General features: G+C 37.4%; 1 protein-coding gene across 1 annotated transcript in view; it reads right to left on the bottom strand.

Moving 5' to 3' along the window:
* cdh4 (cadherin 4, type 1, R-cadherin (retinal)) overlaps nucleotides 1-23,930 on the bottom strand; it is a 317,548-nt gene extending 293,618 nt beyond the window's left edge. The window contains exons 1-2 of the mRNA XM_067432318.1: nucleotides 23,675-23,930; nucleotides 21,391-21,502 (exon numbers count right to left, since the gene is read on the bottom strand). Of these exons, the coding sequence (XP_067288419.1) occupies nucleotides 21,391-21,502; nucleotides 23,675-23,740 (178 nt within the window). The 5' untranslated portion in view covers nucleotides 23,741-23,930. The remainder of the gene's footprint in view (nucleotides 1-21,390; nucleotides 21,503-23,674) is intronic.
* Between the last annotated feature and the right edge of the window lie 2,493 nt (nucleotides 23,931-26,423).

The raw sequence follows: 26,423 nt of genomic DNA, 5'->3' as shown, positions 1-26,423 counted from the left end.
ATAAACACTAGAGAGCTTTGATCATAAAACTAAATCATGCAAAGAAATATTATTGCAAGATACAGAGTGACGACTGATATGTAAATACATTTTATGTTAGTGCTATACTGTCATAAAAATTGCATTGATTTACACTGAGAGCTGTCAGAATTTCATCATAATTGTTGGCTATGTAAATATTATCAACTGCACCAAATTGCATAATTTATGCTCAGTTTGGCCCTCAGTATGGTTCTTAATAAAATAAGAACCATAAAAGATTGATGTATCAAATGTATCAAAAACGTATGCATTTTAAAAAAATTACTAGGCTATTTATTTTGTCTAAAGGCTAAAAAAAGGTTTTCTGATTAACATTTTTAGCCTTTGCAGGGTTGAAAACATTGCTTTCAAGTGACATCTGCATGTATGTCAGTTATATCACCCTTCTCCATCATTTGCTGCCATGATTAATAGAAAATGTACATATCCATCCTTGCTTAGTATAAATTCTGTTTACTGTCTGCTTTCTGTAGGTGGTAATAGCGCAACAGTAATTGTGAGAAGCAAAAAAAACAAGTAAATAAGGAGTAAACCTTAACAAGCTTTTTTGTGCATTTAGTTGCTGATTTAAGTGTACTGCTATTGATTTGTGAATAAAGACAGATTTTTGTGCTGAAATAACGCTTTTTTTGTGAATATTACTTAAAGTAATACAAGTTGCTTACGGAAAAGCTAACAGATCTTTTCATTGTTATACACTGAGAAAGTTTTTACAGCAAACCATGTTCAATTCCACTTGAGCAACTTTGTTTCATCAGCATAAACCACAAATCCAGATGGTATAGTAAATCCCATTTTCAGCCAGATAGGTGCCAACAAGAATGAAAAGATGGCAGCTGCGAACAACCACACCAGCAGCCACATCTCACGTTCGTAATTAGAGAAAAAACAATTATTCTCCTTCACACAAAGACATGAGACAGCTGCAAAATCCCGAGGGCACACACTATGGTGCTCTTTAAGTAGGTGATTTGCTCATGATTCTTGAGTCAACATTCATGGCTATGCATAGTTAAGCATGTTACATTGCTGCCAAAGGGGTGTAAAGAAATATGGGATTGTGGGCAACCAACCATTGATCTGATGTCAACTGTGTTGGGCAAGCTACTCAAAGCTATGCAAGCCACTAACTACTCTAGACAAGTCAGATAAAGCAACCCAGTCACACTAAAAGCTACATAAAAATATTATACAAATAAATGGTTATGCTTTATTTTAAAGGAACACACTGACTTTTTGGGACTTTAACTTATTCACGTCTCCCCCAGAGTTAGATTACTCAGTGTGTGCCATAACTCTGTTAAAAGACTGGAAGACACTTTCCTAATTACATGTTGTGATGTGTATAGTTACATTGTGTACTAAGACCGACGGAAAATGAAAAGTTGCGATTTGCCAGAAAGATAGGGCTAGGAACTATACTCTCATTCCTGCGTAATAATCCAAGAACTTTGCTGCCGTACCATGCCGTACCAAAACGTCGGCATGTTCCTCTTAAAGTGTACTTACTCTAGCAAGTATGGAGCAATATTAACAAACTACATGTACTTACTTAGAGTTACGATTAGGGTTTGCTTTAGGGTTATTTACTTGTAATTATGCATAATTTACTGTTATTACTATCATAAGTACATATTGTCAGGGTTCTGTCACTTCGGTCTAGTTTATTCATTGTTTTGTGACACTCCTGCATTTGTCTTGTCATTGTGTGAGCGTAGGGTCTCGAGTGTGCTCGAGCCATGCGCTCTCTTGTCTCCATGTCTTGTCTCCTTGTTCTCATGTGAGCGTACGGGTTGTGTTCTTTCACTCACTGTGCGCTCTTGTCTTGTGAGCACTTGGTTAAAATTTTCTTTGGCCAGGCGCTCTTGTGTTGTCACGTTCTCTGTAGCACACGGTTTGTGTTTTCACTGGCCGTGTGCTTTCATGTCGTCATGTTTTGTGTGAACTTGTAGTCTGTGAGTGTGCTCATTGGCTATTTTTTGTTTTGTGAGCATATTATTTGTTATTTTGTCTTCGCTGGCCATGTGCTTGTGTTTTTCATGTGTCATGTGTGTGAGCACATGGCCTGTCATGTATTTCCTTGTGCCATGTGCTTTTCTGTCTATTGTCTAACCCCGCCCATCTTGTTTCCTGATTATTGGTGTTTCAAAGTCAACTCATGGCTTAATTGCCTTGAGTAAAGCTAGGAAAACATCACATTTAGGTAAATAAGGAGACATAATGGATATAACTTGTCCTTTTCTTGGAGGTGAAGAAACAAAATTCTTTATGACCTGCAGGATTTCTTGTAAAAAGATTTTGAAACAAAAGAAAAGGTGAGAGTCGGCTGTTTTTGTCGTATTGTAAGTTATTTTTTATTTATTTATTTTTATTCAGATTTTTGGTTTAAATGTTTTTGCACTTGCGTGAACATAGTAATATAGGCCTATAGCTAAATAAAGGCTATGTAAATGTACTAGGCTATAAATGTACTATAGGCTATATAAATATAAAGTAATGAATTAAATAAAACTTTGTTTAAATGTAGTGCGTTTAAACCCTTTGGTGTGGACAACCCTTCAACCAGGAGAAAAAGTAAGAGGCTAAAAACAAAAACAAAGCTAAAACTATTTCAATAAAATCAAAATAACTAAATGAATATTGTAAATAATACTAGTGCATACAGTACAATTTCATGCCATGACAACAAATCCATAGTATAAAAGTATTACCATATTCATGTGGCCTACTGTCTTCCTAAAGCACTTAAAATGACAACTTGGTACAGCCATGGCATTTTCTGTAATTTGTGTATTTTGCACTGTTAGTGTTTTGATACTCTTTTAGTTGGCAAATGTACTGGCAGTACAAGCTACGTCTGCATGTGCAGAACTTAATAAAGAGCTTCTTCATCTTCACCAAATCAGAATGCACTTGGTTTCAATTGACTGTAAGTAAATATCCCGTTCATCCAGCATTCTTTTTGTTCACTGCTTTCTGAAATATCTGATTACTCTTCTACAAAGGGAGAATGTGCTTCAAATGAATCCCCGAATGAGCTGTCTGGATGATTCTGACTTAACCATGAACCAGACAGTTTTTACCAGTTCGACCTATTTATTCGGAATAACTGCTAGATTCACAAATTATTTTTGATTCTAAACATCTAAAAATGTCCACGCTTTCCCGCTACTTCATCAAGTATATATTAGTGCTACCGCCCGGTAATGTAAAAAATAGCTACACTAACAGCTTCAATATATTTGTAGTGATGCTACAGCCCAACACTGGATGTCAAATCAACCCATTATTTATTTATATATATATATACTTATTTTTTATATAAGTAGTAACTATGGACACCTAATAAGTGTGATCAGTAAAGCTGAGTTGATATATTTGCAAATTTGCAATTCATCTGCCAATGAAAATATATCCTAACAGAGGCATTAAAGAACATGCATGTGTGTTTGTTTTGTTACTGAATGAATCAGTCTTTGAATGATGAATGAATTACTAAAAATGACTCCAACTCATATTGCATCCCAATTTTCCTATTTACGACAGTGGTTTAATTGAAGAGGTGAATTTAGTCCGGTCCAATTATGCCATCTCAGTAATCATTACAGACAATGTCTGTAAAGATTACGCCAACTTTTACCTCCTGGAAAAAGATCTGGAAAAATTATCTCAGGTAATACTAATCCTGTCTGAATAGAAATGTCCACCATTTCCTGTTTAAAAGTATTTTTTTCTGTGGGTTTTCAAGTGGAGGCACTCAAAGAAGCATTCAGTTGGATTTTAGGCAGCATAACCAGTCTTTGGTAAACCTGCCCACGTGTTTTCTGCATACCATTCAGATCAAAAAGAAGGTAGAAAGCACTTGTTGGAGGCACAAAACTTCTTTTAGCTTTAGGTAAGTGTCTATTATACAATCAATTAATTTAATTTGCGTTCGGCTGAACCTAACTGTTATGCTTTTGCAGATTAACATTAATGAAGAACTTAAAGGTGAATTATTAAGTTTATCTAGATCGTTATATCTTTTTTTTGAGTACAGTCTATAGAAAAAAAAAAAAAAACTCGAACCGTATCGGTCCTTGCAACACAGAGCTAATACAGTTGATGCCCAGAGCCCCCACTCAGCTAAAACTGCAGGTATGGGGGCATAGACGTAGACGTCTTTGTGCCTCCTAACAGACATAAAATGCAATTAAAATGTCTGTCCAACAAGAACAGGTCCCTTACATGACAACAAGATGCGTTTAGTCACTTAGTCATTGTTTAAATTCACCTGTTTTAGACGGCTAGCTGTAGTCTCCCGCTGAAGTCCCGTGGGAACTAGCCAGAAAAAAGGCAAATAGTCCAGTTGGGAAGAGTGTCCCAACTGGGGACACTTGCACACAAAACACCTAATAAAAAAGTAGAATCCCTTTTTTTATATAGCAGTCTTCTCAACTGTATCTCTACTTTACTGTCGGTGTAATGCACATTAGCCATGCTTGTAGTTCTTTTATTCTGATTTGTAGTTCTGAACTGAAACCTTATCCCAGTGCGCAGTGGGTTGAGGGCAATATCAGTCGTTAATCGTTAGAGTGATTTGAAAATCAGTTTGAAAATCTACCAGAAATAGTACACTTATTCTAATCTCACTTACTATTTAGGATGGAAGATGTGCACATTGGGACAGAGGGTAGCCATGTGTTTCACTCCTCAATAAATCAGTATTTCGAATGAACCGGTAATGAATTCAATAATCCACTAATAAAAGCACGTCACTTGTCCCCACCTACCTGCAGAAAGAGTCATAGTAAAAGGTTCTATATATCTCTTTATATACGGAGGTAGAGATGGGATTGGAAAGCCAAAAAGGTAGCAGACGAAATATAAAAAGCCAGAAGCCTCAGGATCAGGAAGTAACTAGTAGCCTTCTGATCTGTGTAACCCTTCCAGTGCTTCCTCCAATATCATTATACTTTCAGATCAAAAATCACCTCCTCAGCTCAGTAACGCAGAGTGTGTCTTTGAATGTGTTTTGTGCGTTTGTGTGCAAGGGTCTTGTGTGCACTTTTCTGTCCAATGACTATGTGTGTGTTTGTGTATTTTGTAAGCTTTGCAGCTTCAAAGAAATAAAGTGAACCTTGAGTTTTGTTACTCCGTGGGAGGTGGCAAGGAAAATCCTGGTATTTTCCGGTACTGATGTTTGGAGAGAATCTAGAAGATTCCTGCTGCTCCAGCTGTGATAGGCATTTCTCCTGAGATCTAAACACAATGACATCACAGAATGCGACCGTTTAACGGCACATTCACATGGGGTTGCAGGGATCCGGGTGCAAAATCCGAGTCTGAACATCTGTGCGTCTTTGTGCATTGTGTTGAGTTTGTATGTATGTCTATAAAGTTGCTCACAGAGGGGCTTTTTGAAACAGGTGTGCTGCTGAAAATGAACATTCTGTGTTTAGTACAAATTAAGCTTGATCAACACACTCGTGGCCTAATGTCGATAACTAGAAATATAAATTTTGGGGGTGGGGGTGGGCATGGGAGCTTACAGTGTAAGTGAATAGTGGCCAAATAATATACATGCAGGAATTTAGTGTGAAAAGTGCCTAAACCTTTAAAAGTACCATAAAAATGATGAGAACAATGTTACACCCGGTTTCACAGACAAGGATTATGCCTGAAATGCATGTTTTAACTGAAACCAACTTGCACAACTCTATGTTAAAATACATCAGTGCCATTGTTTTGTTTCAAGATGCACACCAGACATGTTTTTTTCTAAGGCACATTCATAAAATCAGCTTAAATGCCCTAATTCAACTTAGGTCAAACTGTTTTAAATTTTAAAAAATTATTTTTATTTTTATGTTTTTAAGTAAATTATGGAGTAAACCGTGTTTTCAAAAAAGTAATGAACACTTTTTTAAATGACCAATGACAAGCCAGTCGCAAGACCTGAAAGTGGAGGTGTTGGTTATTGCAGTATATTTTTAGTCTACAATAAAATGAAAAATGTCACAAAACAATCCAAACTCTTTTCGTTCACATTTAAAACAATATTAAACACATTAAAGTTACACTATGACAAACTTTTTCCATCCACTAGAGGTCGTGTATTCAAAACAAAGGTGTAGTTTGATGACGGCAAGTTTGAGCTCAGAATCTTGGGACTCTGTGTGGTTTTCACCTCACAGCCGGTGGAAAAGAATCGGGATAGGAGAGAAATCATGTTTATGAATGTGATTCTTAACGTTACTGTAGTATGAAGCAGAAGCCTGACAAGCCAGACCCACATCAAGATGTTTGGTCTGGAAACTCACCACTGACAGGGCTCAATCCGAGGGACGGGATAAACGGTTGTCTTTCAAACTCCCTCTGCACGCGATAGGATAGCGCTACACCAACCAGAGCAACGAAGGTGAAGCAGAGCTAGTTGATAGATTAAACATTCGCCGTATCCGGTCGGCTTAACTCCGAACACATCTTCCCTTCTTAAGAATGACTTCAGTGCCGTTCTTTGCTCTTTTCTCAGAGAAGTCTCCAAGTCTTCCAGAATCTCAGTCAAAGCTGATTCGAAAGACCGCCACCATTCGCCAGTTTCTGTGTTTACTAGAAGCACGCAAACGCAACTCGGCCGTCGTCATTATGGCCCCGCCCGCCGACTCTATACACGATGTGATTGGCCCGTCCAGATTGAGGGGAATACAGCTCAGAAGGGTATTGAGAGTTCCTAGACGACACTTGCGGGGAGATTAAATTTGCTGCCGCTAGGGTGCGTCTAGATTTCTAGGCTAATGAAGCAGTGCAGTGATGTTGAATGTTGAAGGAGCTGAGCAAGGCCGCTGGAGTGATTTTTTTTACGGCGGGACACAGTCATCGGCGTCATTTCTGCTTCTGCTTTTACGGTCATGAGTATGACATAACACAGTTCTGTTTATCATATTAGATATATTTAAGTGTGTTTAAATTTATGTTATGACATTACTCTGTGCGTTTGCTCAGCGGCTGCTGTGACACTTGTTCACACTGCTAAGAGTAAAGCTGCCAAATAAAACCAGAAACTGAGGGTAACGCAGATATGACCCAATTGACAGGCGACTCCCTCAGATGTCCCGGCTCCTTGGTTAAAAATCGCAATTCTCTCACAATTTACAAAAAGCTGGAAACATTTGTGATATTCTAAGAACTCAACTGAACAAAATATATAACACTGGCCTGGTGGTTTTTGGATATTTTACTGCAAAAATCCTACATAGTGCACCTTTAATATGTGGTCCAGACACATGTGCATATATGATTGTCAATGTAATAAAATTAAATACGACATAAAACACAACCCAGTCACTTTTTGATAAATGCCAGTTTATGTATGATCAATATGTGCCATTATAAAAGTATGAGTACTACAAGGTATAAGAAGCTATACAAGAAATAAATCAAACAATTCAGTCAAACATACAAAGTCAGCGCTTGTAGGCTGCAACAGTAACGTAAAGTTCAATAGCCTAAAAAATATAAAGAAATGAAACTTCACTTTGCCCTCAGCCTAAACGATTTGCCAGGGAACAAATTGCCAGGGAACAAATTATACAATCATGAGACCAAAGATCGGCGGTTTGATCTACACAAGAAGAATTATATCTCATGTTTAACCACTACAGATACAGCAGAGCCAGCGGCAAACGTCAGAAGGTCTAGCCGGGGAAAGGCTGCTCTCGGTGGGGTTAACGAGCGCTGAGCGCTGCTGATCGACTGGATCTCACGGCTCCGAAAACACCAGATCAAATATTCAAGTAGGCGCTCTCTTTGAAAATGAACCACAGATTTGAGCTTTAAACAAGCATATTCTCGAGTCTTAAAACTACATTTCATCACACATTAAGTAATATTTTTAAATTACGCTGGGTTTCTCATCAAGACATTTTGTATCGCTGTCTGCACCACACAGCACTCTTGTTGCGGCTGTTGTTATAGCAACAAAAGACGCCCTCGGCTGCTATTTTGAACCAAATGCTGCCAGCTTCTTCTTTTTTTAACTAAAAGAACGCTCTTGTCAACTTTTTCTTGTCAAAAAAGACGTCAAGTGTGAATGCAACAGTAAAAGCAGGGAAATAGTGAAATATTACAACAATCTATTTTAATATGATAAAATATAATTCACTCATGTGATGGCAAATCTGTCAGAAATCATTCTAAAATGCTGATTTTGGTACCCACATTTTCTGTTTTAATTAGTATTATCAATATTGAAAACAGCTGTTTGTTGTGAAAAATTTTTTTTCTTTTTTTTCTTCAAGATTCTTTGATTAATATTTCTTTGAAACTGAAAACTTATGTAACATTAAAATGTCTTTACTGTCAATTTAATGCATCCTTCCAGAATGACGGTATTAATCTGCTTAATTTTTATTTATTTATTTTGAAATCAACATTATGCCACACATGCTAATTGAGCTTAACTTGTTTTGAACCCAAAATATAGTTTAAACCGTATTCACAAATCACATAAACATGAACAGACACGAACAGCTCCACACCAGAAGCAAAAGCCATCTCGCGGTCTGCCGGATCCAACTGGTACAGCCAAAACCACAGGTATATTATTTAATGGCACTATTGATGTTAATGATGTGGTAGACCCTCAAACGACTCTCAAAATTCCTTAAGCAGTCAGAGCCAAGGCCTAGAAATATGATTTTGTGTCTGCTACATTATCATTAAAGGAAAAAAGTCAAATAAAATATTCATGGAATTTCTGAATGTGAACTAACACTGTACTTCACAGCATTGCTACAATAATAGCACTCTTGCAGTACATGACTATGGTGATAATTAGTTTTTACAGCACAAATACCATTTACAGTGTCGAGCATACATGCAGTCTCACAGACTTTCCTTAAATACACTCAGACATTTACCTTTCACAAAGAGATTCGTTTGATTATTTAATGCCATTCAGAACTCTGAGTCTTTTGTCGTTTTTCTTGGTATACTTCTTATTCGATAAATTACTGGCAGCACCTGTTTAAATGTAAGTTATAATTATTTCACTTGAAGTGCTTAATTAAATCCATCTTACAGTTATATGTAACTGCCAAAACGAAATGTTACAGGGTTATTTAAAACCGAGACCCTAGAAGCACAAGTGCAGCAATGACTCAGTGAGTGAAGCGGAAAGGGATTTATTTGTGCTATTTAGTATTTTCACATCTAACACAATGGCCGTTGGACATTATGGGCATTTCATTCACATTCAGGTCTCATACCTCACCTGCAAATTATCTGTTGTAAACAGCATTCATGATTTGAATAAATAAATAAACCGAATATCAGCCTAGGGTCTGTTGGTGGTTTACTTTTTTCATATGAAACTGCTGCATTTGGTGATAATGAATATTGTATACTTGCAAAATTCAAAATTAAGCCACTGGTAGCCAGGGATGAAATTTGAATAGTCCTTTTGCAAACATAATTTTTACCCACCAATGGCCAAGCTCTTTATCAGCGCAAAAGTGCTGAAGCCTGTGCCAACATACGTCTTTTTATTTACAGACCACAACAGTTCAGTGCACACGAAGAGCTTGTTGCAGGCCAGTGGAAAATTTATACAAAGTCTGGAGAGGACAATTTAGGCAGAAGATATTTTTTGATAATCATATTTGCATTCCTGGCCGACATCCAGGGAACTCCAGCAAGCTTTGGGAATTTAAGAAGACACAGACCTTGAATCCTTGATTTCTTCTTTTTTCGGCTTCCGCAATCTCACCTGGCTTCTTGTCCTTCAGCATTTTTACTTTTCGAGTAAGTTTGTGTTTGTACGAATGCATGTATGAACGTATAAATACATCTCCAAAAGAATCTTCTGAAGAGGCGATCAATGCTATAAGTGAGTGACCATGTTGAACTGGCAGCACAGTGGAAATATGTATTGATTTTTCCTTGCTTTACTCCAGTCCCCAAAGCACCTCCAGGATTCTAGAAACGTCTACAAGTTCGAGCTGATATTCATAATATACAAGAGATGCCTCCCCGTTATGGACAATATAAATGACTTAATAACAAAAGAAATCAATGAAAAGACAGACGCAGATATGGATAGTTCAGTATGTTCCTCAGACAGGGAAAAAACGGGCCGTGTATACAATGGCTTGAAATGAATCAATAGCCAAATGCTTGGGATTTATATTATGAAGTCCACTATATTTCTATTATTACCATTCCCTTATTTATAGTCTGATTTATTAATATGCCATTTCACCAGCCTGTAGAGCATATTTCATAATTTTACAGAACTTTTCAAAAAGTTGCCTCAAATCAAACTTAAAGGAACAGTTCACCTCATGCCTTTACGAACCCATATGACTTTTTTTTCTAGTGAAAAAAGTTTTAATAAAACGTTCACGTTTGGGATCAGAAGTATTCCTTTCTGCAAGTGATGTTACAGTACCAAAATTCCAGTAGTCTGTACCAATAGCATTAAAATTTGACAGTACTCTGTACCATTTTCGGTACAACAGAAAAGTGTTTTATTTGTATTTTATTTAACTATTTTTCAAAAATATTATCCAATTCAATGAATTTATTATTTATGATGATAATCAATAAGTAAATAATACATAAACATTTAAAGGCTGTATGCTGTTTAAAATTAAACAGTGTTTATAAAAAGAGTAAAAAAAACATCTAGGCATAATTTTTATTATTAATAGAACCATATTAGTATTACATAGATCTAAATCTACAACAGTAGCCTAATATATTCTGTCAATTTCTTGACGTTACACCAAATTTTTATTTTGACGGGTTGCCGTGAAGACCTCTGAGTGTCTGTGTGTCCATTCATGATATGACCGACTGTTTTCTCAAATTAAACAGAACTATCATGAAGTGATATATATATATATATATATATATATATATATATATATATATATACAAAATTACTACTACAACTAAAATGTATTTAAAAATGTAAAATACAAAAAAACTACATATTAACAAAGAGTATAATAATATTTAAATAATACTACATTTTATTAACATTTTTAATATAATTTATTTTATTTTATTTTATTGTGCTTTTTTAGTCACTTTAGGCCTTGAACGAATTGTTTATAATATGGAAAAGAGCAGCCAAGACATTTAAAAATAAATGACATGAGGTTGAGTAAATTATGACAGTATTTTCATATCTGGATGAACTATCGCTTTCAAATAAGCATATGTGCATGATAATATCATTTACAATGACACAAGGTTTCAATAAAGATCATAAAAACGGAGCCGAGCGAGAAACCAAAAGACCAATCCTCTCTTCCTAACACCCAAGTTTCCACTCGTCTCTCTCTCTGTCCCTCTCTCCTCCTACTCCTTAATGAGTCAAGAGATTGACAGCTGGATTACTGGGCCAGTTTGTAATCCTTTAATTTCTCCATTTAAGATAATCACTCACTGAATGGAGGGATGCTTCCACTTCCTGTGGCCCTTGTCAATCAAGTCAGAGCGCTGTAAACACCAAACGCAACCCCAAAGACACAACAGAATGACAAACTGTCATGCTTGAGAAGGGTCTGCGTGCCCGTGCTTGTGTGTGCATTCAAATTCATCAAACGTAAGCCAAATATCCACAGCAACACCTTTTCTGTTTGTCCGTTTGTATTTATCTCCACTCAGGAGTCCTGCATTTATATAAGTAAACAGACTAAATGCATGTCCGACAGTCCCTGACCACAGCCCTCTCAACAGAATCTCTTTAAGACAGCCTAAGGACTTAAAGTGAAGCTGTCGGCAAGCCTCAAAAAGAAGACAGAAAGCGAGAGAGAGAAGCACATAGATAAGGATAAACTAAGGCTGCATCTTATGAATACAATTAGCATTCCTCACCCCTTGTTCGCATGCTCCCTTCTTCATCCCCCCCAGCCCTTCGCCAATCTCCAACACCGAGTAAAAGTGCTACACCTCACCTCTTTCCTATTTTCTTCTTCAGCTCGGTTTATATTGGTGCCAAACCTTAAGACTCCATGGGCTGAATCATGTTCGCTTTCCCGGTGGCGTTTTAGTATTTGCTCCTTAAAATAAACCCACCATGTCAAAGGAAGAAGTAATTAAAACAGAACCTAAGGGCACGATGAGGAATTAAAGACACCGGCAGGTCACAGTCATGAAACTCATAATGTCCCGCTGAGAACACAAATGCATATGTATATAGAAAAAAAAGTGAGCGAGATTGTTTAGTTTAACATACATGTGTATAAACATGTATTTTGTATATTATACATACACTATATGGTATAGGCGCTCTTAAAAGGACAGTACACTCCAAAAAAAGAAGAAAAAAAGATTACATACATTGCATGTTATCCATTTTTCTTTTATGCCAGTCCCACATATATATTTTGTACATTTCCTACTGTAATTATATACAAAATATATTATTACTAGTAATATGCCTTGTTACGGACTTAATCTTGACAACTTTAAAGGCGATTTTATCAATATTACAGATGTAGTATCTCGTATCTCAGCCTTATCCTAACAAACCATACATCAATAGAATGCTTATTTATTCAGCTTCCGTATTATGTTTAAATCTCAATTTCAAAAAATTGACCCTTATGACTGGTTTTGTGGTCCATGGTCACACACACACACACGCACACACACACACACACACGGTTCATTATCTTTGTGGGGACTCTCCATAGACGTAATGGTAATAGACGTAAACAAACTTTACATTCTATCACCCTACACTGCCCCTGCCCCTAAACCCATCACAGGAAACATTCTGCATTTTTAAAAAACTGCATTCAAAAAACGCTGGCTGGTCCGCACAATGTAGGTGATCTCAGGTTTTACTATCCTTCTGGGGGCATTTGGTCCCAACAATGTAATATAAACAAGGACACACACACACACACACACACACACACACACACACACACACACACACACACACACACACACACACACACACACACACACACACACACACACACAAACACACACACACACACACACACACACACACACACACACACATCACTGTAGCGCCTCAGTTTTTTTTTTGTGATCAAATGTTTAAATGTTTATTGAAAGGAAAAGAACTGTAGTGCCTCAGTTAAAGCTGCTCATGAACCGATCATGCTTTGTCGGACAAAACAGTCAGATTCTGCGATGTGATTGGTCAGATCGCCTGTCAGTCAAACTTGCAGCGAAGGGTAAACACGAAGCTTTCGAGCTTCAAAAATGAAGAATAAAACCATAAACCATACAAAATAATCCATTTGACTTGACATCTGCCCTAGCTGTCCTGGCATTTTCAAGAGAAAAGTACAGTACAGTAACAATGTCCAATTTAATGTCCATTATTTTTAGTCAAATGTGGTCAATGAATCTGAGTCTGAATCATTTGTTCATAAAACTATTTCTTTCTATTTCCTTATATTTCATTCTAGCCGGTAATAAACATGTCTGATCACGTAGATGTGTTTTTACTGTAGATAAAAGTTTTGCTTTTGACGTGTCCTTGCATACATGTCATATTTTTCACCCTGATATATAATGAACTGAAATTTCAAAAAAAAAAAAAAAAAAAAAGCGTTCACTTCAGTATTGGTAATAATAAAAAATGAATTGACATCAATGTTTTCTTTCAAAAGCAGTGTGCTCAAGGCCTTTCCACAGAATCAAAGCCCACTTCTGTCACCTCGATCTAAGGTTAATGACCTTAAGCACATGAATATGTTAGATCAGAAGAGGGGTGGGCGACATGACTAAATTCTTATTTCACAATATTATTTAGTGTTATTTTATCTAATTTATGTTATAAAAAAGAATGGAAAAAGCAAATTACAAACAATAGGACAAATACAATACAACACAAATATGAATTAAACAAATTACGTTTTTCAGGAACGATATGTGTATTTAAACGTGCACTGTGTAAATTTTTGCGGTATCTAACGGTCATGTTGTGAATTGCATAAACTGTGAATTGGGATAAACGGTTGTCTTTCAAACTCCCTCTGCACACAATTGGATAGCACTTCAACAAACCAGAGCAACATGAAGCAGAGCTAGTTGATAGATTAAACTTTTGCCATATTCGGTCGGCAAAACTCTGAACACATCTTCCCTTTTTAAGAATGACTTCAGTGCCGTTCTTTGTTCTTTTCTCAGAGAAAAGCTTAACTCCAAGTCTTCCAGAGTCACAGCCAAAGCTGATTCGAAAGACCACCGTTCGGCAGTTTCTGTGTTTAAAGTAGCACACAAGCGCAACTCTGCCGTCATCCTGCTAAGCCCCGCCCACCGACTCTATACACAGTGTGATTGGCCTGACCAGAGTTTGGTTTTTAAAGCTCAGAAATGAATTGAGAGTTGCTAGACGATACTCACGGCAGATTAGATTTCCTGACGCTAGGGTGCGTCTAGATTTCTAGGCTATATGGTTCCACAAAGAACCTTTAATATCCAAAGAACTTTTCTATTGCACAAAAGGTTCTTTGTAGTGCAAAAAAGTTCTTTAGAATACAAATGTTTAGAAAAAATGGTTCTTTAAAGAACCTTTCATAAAACAGTTTTTTGGGGAACCATAAATGGTTCTTGTATGGCATCACTGTGAAAACCCATTTTTGGTCCTTGCTGGCACCTTTATTTTTAAGGGTGTAGAACAGTTTATCCGTTTAGGGCTACTGTAGATACATGGTGGTGTAAGCAGATAGAAATGGCTCATTCTAAGGTAATAAAAACAACAGTTCAGTATGTAAGGTCTTTTTACACAACTGAAAACAACTGTTTATATATTATATTGCATTTCTTTCAATAGATTCTCATAAATAATACATTGCACCTTTAAGATGTAGTTAGAATTAGTACAGAAATGCAATCTAAATCTAAATTAAATATTAATTTATTCTTATTAAAGCTAAAGAAAAAAGTTATTCATTCAAGAGCAGTGTTGCTTTTTTCTTTTGTTTGATTCACATTAATGACACAAGCAAGCAGGTAGGCAGGTAGTCTACTGTCACTTTAAGACCAAACGCATGGATCCATTATACTGATACATATCTGGTTTGCACCAAACTGTAAACTTTCAATTGAGACATAACCTTCTGTGTTTACATGAATGCTCCACACAGTGGCCATTTTGACAGTTTCATGTGTATTCGCCTATTCAAATGTAATAAGTTGTAAAAGAGCGTTGAATTGGCGATTGCATGTTGAGAGACGCGACTTTCTGTGAGCGTGCATTGAGTACATTTTCACTACTTCTTGTGTTTCACAACACGTCCCATATTCACGATCGCCTCCTGAGAGAGGCAGCTTTTGTGAGCGCATTTTTGTCAGCACAAGCACTGCGCCGAGTTCCTTTTCAGGATATACTGTGCTTATAACTCCTTTTAACATCAAGCACATCCGTCTCTTTATTTTTTAATTCATACAATCACTCTAAAGTGTCAATAGTGATGTATATTTACATCCCACGATAAAGCAAAATCTCTAATAATCTAAATTTTATACCATTGTTATGATATAGTATATTGTCATACCACCCAGACCTCCATCAGAATATAATAGAAGTGACGACGGTCAATGCCAATGAGAGATGCCTTGCTGACTTTTATCATACACACAGCCAGCAATGAAAAGTCTGCTTTTAAGATGAAAATCCAATCTGATTTATATTCAAATAGACATTGAACCATGGTTTCATATGAAAACTTAATTAAGAACTGCTAGGTGAGTGGCAGAGACAGAACATAAGCGAGAGAGACATGGGAAGGAAAATATCTATGCAAGTCAAGATTTTCCTTTAATATGGATTGATATACCATACTCACTATGCACGGTGTGGAAAAAAAATCTAGATGGAAATGCAATGGAAAAGTAAATCAGGCATGAAACAAACCAAGTCTGTGTGTATGGTACACTCTTGTCTTGGTCCACTTGAGCTGAGAAGCAGACCTTGCTGGCTTCTGCTGAATAGCACCATATATTGGTGTAGGAATAGCAATTTTCATCGTACAACATGTTTTCTTATGCCATGTCAAGTGTTAAACATCCCTGAGCAATAAAGAACAGACAAAAACAACATTGCTTCAATTGCTCACTGTGCTAAGTTGTTTATTTCAAAACCAAAAGCTGTAGATTTTGTAAGCTGCTATTTTCCAATACAAGGCCATGAGATGGAAAACAAATCTGAATAAAATGTGTTAAGAAAATGAATGCATAGTATAATAAATATAAAAATTGCTACAACATATTAATGTGATAAATGCAAATCATGTCATCATGCAATAGTAGTAATAATTATTAATAATCACATTAAGCCAGATCATTTATTATAATTTTTTTCATCAACAACTATAACAACAATAATAATACATTATATATTATTATTATTATTACTACCGTCTGCTGTTCACGCTGACTTTGAATCCTGCACATCCAATCCGAATTCAGTCCAAACTCTCTGTTTTATAATAAACTCTTAACCCTGTTCTGTTTGTGACTGCAAAGCTCCACACAGGGCTCAAGCAGTACCATCCTAATGAGCTTCTGTGAATGTCTGTATCCATGAGAGGTTCCACAGCACGGCGTAAGTATGGAGAGCAATGTGTTTGCTAGATAATGAGGTAAACTTTAAGACGCGACTGGAAAGCAGAGAGAGAGCCCGGGAGTCCATGCGCAGAGCATCTCCATCTCACAGGTGGAGTCCTAGTTCTGGTTTTATTGTAAAGCTGCCTTAAGATGTCTGTGTGTTTGGATTTAATGGATGTCCTTGTGGGAGAGGCATATTTCTCTTTTAAAGCGAAAGGACAACTGAAGTAGGGACTTACTATATTTCATTGATGATAAAATGTGGTATACGTGTAGAATATCGTGGAAATCCAAGCAGGCACTATATTTTGTTGCACTGCAAATGCCACAAATCTGCCAGAGAAGTCAAATGACTCTGACAATGCATAAGCACTAGTAATTAAGATGATTAATGGCCGCCTCTGAACCAACGGCAAAGGCGACTGACTTCCATTTCCCTCCAGCACTGTGTCGGATATTAAAGGGTTATGCACTGAAGTTCATCGCTCATGTTCTCTTGAACACATTCTGACAGCATCCTTTCAGACCACCATTTAAGGGTAAGTGCAACTCAAATCAGATTGCTCTTTTGTGTGCGAGAGTCTACCTGTCCTCCCACCATCTCCATCTCTCTGTCTTTGGCTTCAAAGTGCCTGATCCTGCTCTTAGACCAAGATGATGGTTTACACTACAATGTGCAATCAGTGGAATATCCGTTTTCATGGCTTATCTCTCCCAGGTGGGGTTCTGCTCTGAAAAAGGCCCAGGCTCAAATGCTTTGTTAGTCTTCATGGACAATTTACTCTCATAACAATGTTTTTTTTTATTATTATTTATGAATTTTCCTCAGGTAAATATATGCATCTGATCATATGTATTCTATACTGTTCAAAAGTTTGGGTTCAGGACATTTTTTTAAGACAATGAATACTTTTATTCAGCAAGGATGCATTAAATGAATCACATGATGACAGTACATATATTCATAGTGTTATAAAATATACTAGATTGTATTCAATGATGTTTGAACTTTCTACTAATCTAAAAAGTATGGTTTCTACAAAAATATTAAGTATCACAACAACTGTTTTCAACATTGAAATTAATAAGAAATGTTTCATGAGAACTCAGCAGATTATTTCTGAAGGATCTTGTGGCACTGAAGACTGGACTAATGATGCTGAAAATTCAGCTTTGCCATCAGGAATTTTATTTTATTTTAAAATGTATTAAAATATAAAAGTTATCTCAAATTATAATAATATTTCACAATATTATTTTTACGGTATTTTGATTATATACTCTATATGCTATGTGTGAATTCATATTATTTAATGTATTTATTTCATCATATTCACTGTAATTTTACACACACACACACACACACACACACACACACACACACACACACACACACACACACACACACACACACACACACACACACACACACACACACACACACACACACACACACACACACACACACACACACACACACACACACACACACACACACACACGCACACGCACTCCTTAATATTTGATTGCTTTTTTTGCATAAATGCATTGACTAACATTAACTTACAGTGAGCAACACATTTGTTACAGTATTTATAAATCTTTGTTAACAATAATTAAAAAAATACAACTGTTCATTGTTGTTTTTCATTGTCAATTCATGTTAACTAATTGGAATCTTATTGTAAAGTGTTACCAGGGCAACAGCACGTACTCCATAGGTTCATGACCTGTGACCTTTACAAAATCATTTTGACAAGTTTGCAGAAATGTCACATATATGATCTATAAAGCTCCTTTGTTCTTTCAAATGTAGTTTTTTGAGTGCGTTCTCAAACACTGGACCACACAGTACAAGCCAACACAGCAAGACGGGGCGTTTATGCAAGAGTTTATACGTCTATAAATGTTTGCATAAACGCCAGAAGACATGACGTAACATAATAAAACCTCATAAAATATCATTTTCTCCTGAGCTAGACTGCCTACCGCAATAACGAGCCACGCTTAATGATCGCATCATCACTCAATGTTGCACGCGGTTTGAAACGTACCATCAAGGATCTGGAATCCAATCATGTAAAACACAAATGCTTACCATACCTATTTACTGTGGCCATGCGGGTGACTTTCATATGCTCCCGAGGCCAGCTGAATATGTGACAACCCTGGCATTTATATTTTGTCAGCATAAATGATGAATCTTTTCACATGCTGAGTGAAGATGAATCACATCTAGTGAGGCAGAGCGCCTGAAGGGACTCACGCTGTCTGTTTTTACTGTGTAAAAGATATTAGAAATGTTGGATGGTTGAATTACAACCACTCCGGTCAACTTCATTCGAGGGCCGTGTCTGTAATAGGCTCGTTATCCTTAGAAGTACAATGAAAGTGATCATAAGGAATGGAGGATAATAGGAATAAATGCACTGCTGTTGTCATAATATCCAAACTTTGCTATAATTAAACACCTTCGTAAATGAATAGAAAATAAACACAACAAGCTACTGGTGTAATTAAGCGGAATCAGCAAATTGCATCGCAAGCAGCTGCGAGACCAGCAGACAGCTGGCAGACACCCTGACTCCTCTGGCCATGAAAGAGCAGTCATATCTGATTCTGTTTGGATGGCCAGGCTTTAGAGACCAATGCTAAGCAGTACCTAGAGAACTGAGATGAATCGCTCACTCTCACCTCAGTGCACCGCAGCCATATTAAACAGTTATGGAGGCAACTCAAGCGGAACTCTCTACTCTCGATTCCTCCGCCGAGTTCAAGTCTCAGACCGCACCGCGCTCCTGAGAATTCCCATCTTGGCATTAGCATTCTCGAGGTGTCAGGCAAATGTTTACAATCACTGCTAAATTGACGCTGGATTTTCTCGACTTGACGCTCGCTGGCCCAACCGAGCGCACCGGCTCACCCATTACTTTCCCCTTTGACGGTTCTGGGTTACACAAGGCTGTTATCATTAACGTCCCTGTGAGGCGACCCCACTCCCCGATTACTACGGTTCCTCTGAACACATCACCCTTCCTCCAGGCCGGTGACTGTACATTAATCACTCTCTGTAAGGGCTCATACAGCAGCCTGACGATATACACCCAAGTGCCGAGTTGTGCTGGGGTAAGCGTGTTTTTAAAATGAAGAGTGCACTATAGGATATTGAAGGAAAGGTGGCTGGATATTGTGGGCACAGGCTCGAGATTCGATCCCAGCAAAACGCTCATAACTAAATCCACGAGTAAACAAAATGATTGACTCACACTCGAGCACTTGGACACGCACGCCGACACTCAACCGACTTGCTGTGTAACAAGCGCATCTGACATGTCAATGACTGACAATGTTCCCTCAACACCTCCACAGGCTGGAATCAAAACAAACAGGCCTTAGAAGAACGATTAAAATAAATAAATAATAAAAGTACGCACTTCCAAACCAGTCACGCAATTTCTGCAATTACAGCGCAAAAGTTGCAGTCAGATTGAGAACAACAAATAAGTCTCTCTCTACACGACCACGATTGTGTGAATAAATCCATTGATTACTCTGATAACTGTTATACTCAATCAAGGTTTGAATGCGGTGGTAAAAAAAAAAAAACAGGTAATTGATCGAATCAATGTGCCATTTTCTTGTATGATTTGTTTCTGCAAGTCCAATTTTCCCCCCGACATCTTTTCTCCTACCATAACAGCAAAACAAAATCCACAGATAAAGCATATCCTCGCATAGCACACACACACATGCACGCACAATGGCAATGAAAAGCAACAGAATAAAAGGACGGCTGAAATCTTGCTGAAAAGAAGTGGGAAAGAATAGAGGAACTGTATTACATGCAGGACAGAGGGGGAATGGTGGAGGGGGGGAGCAAAAGCTTAAAGCTCAAAGCAGAAAAAAAAAAACACCCAGCGTGAGCCGAACAGAAGATTTAAATGAGGCTTCAGTAGCCAACCGGGCTACTGAACTATCCATTACATTCAGATTATGGGTTTATTTCCATTTTTTTATTTCTTTATGCCTTTAATCATCCATCCAAGGTTTGTCTGGTAGTCAAACTAAAGCTGAATAATATGCATATTGATTGTGATCAGTAGGAGACACCGGCTTTGTGCATTTTATTAAAGCAGACGTGTGCCAACTGTAGCTCTCGCCGATTAGGAGCGTGTATCCGTTTATGACACCCACCTAGATGCAAGCGTCGTTTCTGGCACAGCATAGATATGTTTCTTTAAATGCATCACCTGACGTTTCTCAGACCTTGAAAATTGCATTTGAGAAGCATAGTGTGTTTTAAACGTGTTCTAATTGCATTACTGGTCCTGCGTGTGCTATCAACATTCAGCACGCTGGCATATCTGCATCTCCGCTCCTCCTTTCTAAACCATTTTTTTGTGCTTGTTATTCCACACTGTGCTTATTTTGAAGCCGGCTGAAACTGGTTTTGAATCACTGTTAACACCTTTTGAGGAATCATACAGCACAACTAGTCTAAATTACTGCATAAGTGAGAGGAGCGAAGAATATTCAACAACATCCACTTCCTGATCATTTGGAAGTCATTGTACACTCTCCATAAATATGCAATAATCAAGCTAAAATCATATTTAACATTTTACATTTAGCCTACACACAGAGAATGAGGAATGCACAAGCATTTACATTCACCCACAAACCTGTTGCTAAAGCTCCACTGAGATTAACACACACACACACACAAACCTGTGCCGAATCATGCAATGCACTGCAAGCTCTTACCTTTATGAGTGTTCAGGCCTTGCAGCACACCCCTGGGGACAAATACGGTGTAGAAGCTCTGGGAGAAACCTGGTCTGCATGGAGCGATGGTCTGAGCGTTTCCGTGACTCCCCTGAGAAAGACAGACATTATTGGTTATGAAGACACAGGAGAGGGGAAGTGGTTAGGCAAATTGATTTGTGACCACAGGGTTGTGGTTCTTATTCAAGGTTATCGAAACCGATATAAATACCTTCAGGAGGCAAACTCACAGAGCAGGGATGCAACCGCTTACTTTTAAGAATGTTCAATAGACAATAGCTTGAAACCATATTTTGGGTTAAGGCTCAAGCAAACCAGAATTGTACCTTTTGACGATGTAATTTAGCTTTATTAATATTACTAGTAAATCACATTTATGTCAATGATATGACGACTATAGGCAGTCAATATCATTAGAATCAGTAGAATCTAAATAATCTTAAGTAAAATAACAGTATAAATAATTATGTTCCAAGAAACCTGTTCTGTTATGCACATTTATGGCAATAGTTTTATATAATTCCTTAAAGGATTCTTTAAAAAAATATAAGATTAATCAGCAAAATTAGTTATTTTAAAATTATTCAAATTATTTAATTTAAATATATATATTTTTGTTCTATTTTGTAGCTCTAACAAAGCTAAATCTTTCCAAGTACCCCCTGTAACCTGCTTAAATACCCTCCGGAGTGCATGTACCCTTGGTTGTGAATCACTGCTGTAATCCAGCTGAGTGTTTGAATATTCAATACTTCTATGCAAATATGCAAATTAACTAATTCTAAATGAAAAGCAGCAAATCTGTGATTTAATTCGCATTCAGAGGCCTGCATTCTTATGCCTGATCATAGTTTTAAAAAAAATGTATTCAAGTGAAAACATCAAGAGCTTCTCTAAAAAATTAACAAGAGCTAAATGAGCCTGTTTGATGATTAAAATAAACCGAGGGACAAAACGAGGATGCGTTTCAAGACAGTGAGTGCATAGGAAAGAAGGTTGCGCTGGAGTTCTGCCATGCGAATCAGTAGAGAAATTGTGCCCATTACAGTGGCATCTATTTTAGGACAGTGACCTAGTGTGTGTGTGAAAGTGTGTGTATGCATCAATGGATAGTGCTCACCATGGAGATTTAGCATAATTAGATGGTGGGTCATATTCAGGTTATCCCTGTCTCAGTATGGTAGGCTTTTTTGAAATGATCCAGGGTTCAAGCTCAGGCCTTGCTGTGTCTAAACTGAATGAGAGGTTGCCTTTAGGGGTCTCTCTCTCTCGCTCTGCCTATATTTTTCTATTCTGGAGCCCAGACAACTATGAACCTGAAAAATCAAGACAACAAAGAGCCGACGCACTAAGCTCTTTCATATATCCATGGAGGAACAGTCTGTCAAAGCATCCCTACAGATCACATTAGTCAGAGGGCTGTGAGATGGTTACTTTCTAAAGCAGCGCTGCCTCTGCCCACCATGTGAATGCAGCTTTATAGCTACATTTCACCCCCAGCTGGATACAGATTTTATTCCGAATGAGTCATCAAAGAGAATGTCAATATCTGCCATACATCCAACAGTAATATTTCCAGAACTTATATTTACTCAACACCCCAGCACCTCCTAGATTTCATTTGCTGGTGTGTGTGTGTGTGTGTGTGTGTGTGTGTGTGTGTGTGTGTGTGTGTGTGTGTGTGCGTGTGTGTGTGCGTTTCTAGTTCTTGAATGAGTGTTTCATAAATCCTAAACGTATACATCACAGACCAAAGCAACTAGTTCCCTAGTATGCTACAAGTTAAATCATTCCCGATGTCCCTATTAAGAACGGGATAATGAATACTCCACAGCATGAATATTAATATTAATACAATTAATTTGCATATTCACATACTCCTCTAGTAACGACAGAGCAGCACTATTACCAGACACACCACAGGCATCGCCGCATCCTCTGCAATGTGTGTTAAAAGTGCAGCTGCAAGCCACTGCAGCTTACTGAGAGACGACCAGTGTTCAACACAAACTGATTTCTTTGTCTGAATTTTATTTAAAAGAAAAAATAAGAAAAGAATCGACTGTTGCAGAAGTGCAACGAAAGCAATTTTTGATTTTCAAACAGACAAAGTGAACGTTCGATGCACCACTATATTATTTTACTAAGTACGCACATAGCATGCGCAAATACAAGTGTACTATTCAACATGTTCTGCATACGAGAGTCTAATTTTAATTACTGTTACTTCCAGAATGTTTGCAAATACAACATTTGGACTTACCAAAGATGTGCCCACAACTAAGGCACATGCCACAAGAATCGCGCTGCCGGTTTTCATTTTTGCCATCAGCAGAGGAGGCAGATGTTTGTTATTCACAAACGTGGAGATAATTCCTGTGAGATGTGCTGTCGTTAGCAGGCTTCCGCTGAACGATGCGCAGAGAATATTGTCCCGGTCGGTCTCGCGCCCTACTGCAGGTGGACAGGCGCTGTTCAGCTCAGCACCACGGACGGCTCTGCTGGCGGCGTCACAACCGCTACAACTCCTCCTACCGCAGCGTACTACTTAAAGAAACACACTGAGACACACTACCGCACGCGACAGTTAACCAGGCACATTTTACACTATATGTATGCACATTCAACATATCTACTTGAGATGAGAACAACTTGCAGCTGAAATCATGAAGCGAATAATTAAAGGAGGTTTAGAGGGGCTCTGACCATCATAATTAAAGGGTAAGTTCACCCAAAAAAATTAAATTAGCCCATGAGTTACTCACCCTCAAGTCAGTCATCCTAGGTGTATATGACATTCTTCTTTCAGACGAATACAATCGGAGTTATGTTAAACATGTCCTGGCTCTTCCAAGCATTATAATGGCAGTAATGGACTGTATAATGGCAGTGACTGCATTTTTTAAGTCCATAAAAGTATCGATATCCATAACTCCACACTCTGGGGGGTTAATAAAGGCCTTCTGAAGCAAAGCAATGCGTTTGTGTAAATAAAATATCCATGTTAAAAACTTTATGAAGTAAAATATCTAGTTTCCGTCAAATCGCCTTCCGTATTCAACTTAGGAAAAAAATGTAGCACCTGCACCTCTCGAAGTTCAAAATGATGACATTGCACACCAGGCTAGTCAGACATAACGTAAGCATTTTGATCTGCGAGAGGTGTGGCAATAATTTACTTTATAAAGTTTTAAAAATAAATATTTGTCTTACATAAATGCATCAATTCACCTCAGAAGGCCATTATTAACCCCACAGAGCTGTGTGGAGCAGTCATATGATGGATAGATGTACTTTTATGGATTTCAAAAATGACCCAACAGTCACTGTCATTATAATGATTGGATTATAATGGCACATTTTATTAGGATTATTAGGACATTAGGAGTTGGATTATTAGGACATTTATTTTATTTTTATTTTTTTATAACTCTGATTGTATTCGTCTGAAAGAATGTCATATACACCAAGGATGGCTTGAGGGTGAGCAAATCATGGGTTAATTTTCATTTTTGGGTGCACTAATTCTTTAATGTTTGCAATTTTGGCATTTTACACATAGGTTAATTGTTTATTTCAGCAGTACAACAGTTTTTACCAAATAGCCAACAGTTCGCTGCTCTATTTATTATTTCAATTTTTGTGGAGGCTTACAAAACACTTTCGAAATCATGCCAAATAGTGAAGAAAAGAAATTTGAATTGGGTGAAATAAGGGTGATTGGGATATAAGGTTGAATGGGACAGTATAACTATATCGAGTTTATTTTCTCTCCTGATGAGTGAAAATACAAAAACTTTTTCCCCCCTCAGCCCTAGCTGTGAGACTGCATAATCAAAATTGCATGCCCTCATTTGTGTGACACCACGTGGGTGTGCGGAGCAAACATCAAACAAGACGTTGACCCTGCATACATAAAATTGTCATAGCAAATATATTACCAAAACCTTTGATTGAAACATGATTATGATGTTTTACTGCAGCAAAATCAGTAAAATATAGTTAATATAATGTTTTCTTAAACACTCACACATTTTTACTGATTTTGTTTTTGTAGTAGTACTCCATAATAGTCATGTTTCCTTTAAAGTTTTGTGCAGTATGAACTATGTACTATGACAATTTACCCTAATACACTAACTACGTTCAAACTGTCAATCCAAATACATTTTTTGTGCATATCTGATTGGAATCATTTATCAAGTGTGAACAGCAAAAACCTCCCCTTTCTCAAAATCTGTTTATGTCTGACCAGAGCACTGTGATTGGATTTCACATGGTTTATGTGACTTTCTCACTGCATTTAAAAGCGTAAACATCAAACGTTGTTATAGGAAACATGCTGAAAAATGTTGCAGAAACAAGGTTTATACTGCCTAATAAGATGCTGTGGTCCAGAACCCGCAGCTGCACAATGTCATTTTGTAAACAAGACGAAAATGAAAAAGCTGCATTGACACACAAGTTGGATCTTAAGAGTTACGATACAAGGTGATGAACTAACTTGTGCAACAATGCTTACACTAGCCGAAATGAATGACAAGATGTACTGTCCCAATCACCCAAATATTTCCAAAAAAATACAAATGTTTTGGCTCAGTTTACATAAAAGTGTTTTGTCGCACATGATATTTTGACACTTTAAATAATAGAAAAAAGTAAGTACATATATGGGAGAGGTAACACATATGCATATGGTATCTTTTTATATGCATTTAAACCATTTTTTTTTTTTTTTTTTTTTTACTGAAAAACAAGCAATCAGAAAATGTAGGCATCACATTATTGACCCACATACATTTACTTTAAATCTCAGGGGTGTATTCCAGAAAGCAAGGTTAACTTACCATCACATATACCTGTGGCCTGTTGCACAAAGCTTCAGTTGTTGTTACCCAGGTAAGTTCGAGATTAGTTTGAGCAAACTCTGGTTTTTCGGGCTCAAGAAGGTGGATTGGTCTTCATTAGTGTTTATCACCATGGTAACAGACACTATACAGCTAACCTGCTCT

This window comes from Pseudorasbora parva, chromosome 22 (genome assembly GCF_024679245.1).
Source record: "Pseudorasbora parva isolate DD20220531a chromosome 22, ASM2467924v1, whole genome shotgun sequence".
NCBI lineage: Eukaryota > Metazoa > Chordata > Actinopteri > Cypriniformes > Gobionidae > Pseudorasbora > Pseudorasbora parva.
This window is presented reverse-complemented; position numbering and strand designations above follow the sequence as displayed.